Source organism: Perkinsus marinus (assembly GCF_000006405.1).
Source record: "Perkinsus marinus ATCC 50983 genomic scaffold scf_1104296935302, whole genome shotgun sequence".
In the NCBI taxonomy this organism is placed as follows: domain Eukaryota; phylum Perkinsozoa; order Perkinsida; family Perkinsidae; genus Perkinsus; species Perkinsus marinus.
Genome location: NW_003214508.1, coordinates 1,099,728 through 1,102,324, shown reverse-complemented (window position 1 = coordinate 1,102,324; position 2,597 = coordinate 1,099,728). Strand labels below are relative to the sequence as shown.

The window sequence follows — 2,597 nt, the reverse complement described above, 5'->3', positions numbered from 1 at the left end:
ACGTATTGACGACTCAACAATACCCAGAAGTTAACCCTCAAGTAGGCATTACGTAAGTATTACGGGCAACTTTGACATTCTGCACGAGAAACATTCGCTCATGGGCAGTGGCACTCATCGGAGCGTCTTCGTGGAGCTATTGTTATAGACTTTGCAGAGGTGTCGAAGGATTGTACAGGGGAAACGCAACACGGACTAAATTACTGATTATGAACTCTACAGCCCCCCGCACACAATATTCGCTCCTGGGCACCACTAGAGGGCCTTCATAGAGATACTATTAAGGGCTACAAGAGAAGCATATTGAGAAACGTCCAAATTTTTCTCTACCAATCACCGAGACAGCTACTTGTAGCAACTACAACAGCTGGACACCACTGACTCAGTGGCACGGAGGTGCCTACCTTACTGCGAGTGCGTACATGGTCGCTAGTCTCCAGTGATGGGAGAAACTACTTCGATTCCTCACGCTCGTCCTCTTTCGACCGCTTCTGCTGCAATTCTTTTGCCGCGTGGCTCTCATACTCCTCCACCAATAAAATAGCATTGTTGTTAGGCGAGTTCTTCCGCACTATATCATCACATCTGGTACCTCGGGAGAACTTGTTCAGCACCGGGTAGATGCGGAGTGCTAACTTAGCACTGCTAAGCCAGCCTGCCTCTTTCCTCGATAGTCTCGTTCGCGAGGGGCATCTTTCTGCAATGACCAGTATTTGCTCAGACTACGGAAGAGCATAATAGGCCATGTAAGGATCAGGATGCGTGTATGAAAGTCACGACATCTCGCATGGGCACCACTGGGGTGCCTGCAATACAGCACTGCACTGCAGATGAGTGATCTGTGTTGATCCAAATAAGTGATCTCGGATCACTCAGTACGAGTGATTCCGCCCAATACGAACTACCATCTAAACACAAATCCGCTCCCTCGTCCTTCTGTGACCATGTGCGGATTGCAATGATGTGGAAAATATGAAAATCCAACGAACCCTTAACGAATCTAAGTCTTTACTAACGACCTACTACCACTTACAATAGTCCATCCATCATCCTCCCAGTGCTGCAACTATACTTATCTATATCGACAGAACCAAAGAACTTTGCGAAATAGTCACCACTCAGAGACTTCGGAACTATAATGCAATGCTCAACACAATCACCAACAACCCACCAAGGTTCGACTCTCGCGTGCGAAATTTCAATTTCTTCTTCCGATTATAAAACAGCAAAAATTTGCTCCATTGCGGGGTTGCCCATTCGTAAAGCGGCAAATTGCTCCTCTGAAAAGTAGCAATTTGCTCAATAGCAGAAGGGGCAATTTATTGGTTTGCCCCTTTTTTGAGCAATATTGCTCAATTTTGTTACATAGTAGCACTTCACATAGCAGCAACTTTTGTATATTGTAGCAAATTTCTGAAATATAAACAAGCAAACGATATTCATTCGAGCAGTTTCTGTTATACAAAACAGCAAATTTGCGTATTTGTAAAGTGCATTTTGCTACTTTGCTCCTTTGTATATCAGCCATAGCGTTTTTACACACTAGCACAACAGCAAAAGCCGCAGAAAATATACATTCCAGCTAATTGGCACTTTTTTGCTATTTGCTCCTTTGCTATTTTGTAAATGAGCCGCGCGTGACAGAGGCTTCATAGAGAAGAGCACCGAGAAGAGGAGCGTCTGGAGTCCGGAAGAAACAGGACCTTGAGACAGATACTGAGGTCCAGCAACCAAGTACCACTCACTAAAGGGTGAGTAGGTCAACAGCCTACTGACAAGTACTGGTTCTCGCTCTGAGCGAGTCACGTAACTTATCATAAGTTAGTGCAGTGTTACCCGAGTGTCTCAGATTCGAATCTTCGTCGAGGTATACTTCGGAATTCAGCTATAGTCGAGGAAGTCGAGGTATATAGTACGTTGTTGCCTCAGGTTCCATCCCGATGAGCCCCATTTCGTATTTGATTTGTCCATTCTGGAATCCTTGCTGGAACCGATTTTAAAAATCGTGTCTACTGAACGCGAGTCGGAATTGATTTCGGAAGCGCTCTCGAGATCGATTTTCTACTTTCAAAATCGTGTTTATCGAACACGACTTCAGGAACGATTCCGAAAATCGATTCTGAGAATCAATTCCAGCGTCGCACACAGCCTTGTCTATTGAACGGGCGGAGTATGATTACCATAGTAAAAGACAACAAGTTCTTATGAAGGGGATCAAGTCCTTCTCTTCTCCTTTCAAGGACAAAATTCCTACGGGCACACAATTCAACATCGGTAGCGTTCGCCAAGACAAGTCTGGCGATTTTAACCCCACAATCAAAAAACTGAGGTGTGCTGTCAGCAACACAAGATGATGTTTTAAATCGCCAACACAACATCAAAGTCGAGTGGAACGAAAGCTTCCGATCTTCAATAACGGATAACTAAGCGATAATACTATCTCAAACACCGCATGAGAACTTAGTCTAATCAGAAACTCAATGCGATCGAATCTGTTCATACTACTACTGAGCTCGCTATAACTTGGTGATCTAACTCGATTGTGGGGAGTCAAGTACGGTATGAAATGCAATCGAGTCACAAGTCACTCTTACACC

General features: G+C 44.5%; 1 protein-coding gene across 1 annotated transcript in view; it reads right to left on the bottom strand.

Moving 5' to 3' along the window:
• The window catches only part of Pmar_PMAR003638 (hypothetical protein), a gene marked incomplete at both ends in the record, with an annotated part of 709 nt that extends 591 nt beyond the window's left edge, over positions 1–118 (bottom strand). The window contains one exon of the mRNA XM_002784333.1: positions 64–118. Within this exon, the coding sequence (XP_002784379.1) occupies positions 64–118 (55 nt within the window). The remainder of the gene's footprint in view (positions 1–63) is intronic.
• Between the last annotated feature and the right edge of the window lie 2,479 nt (positions 119–2,597).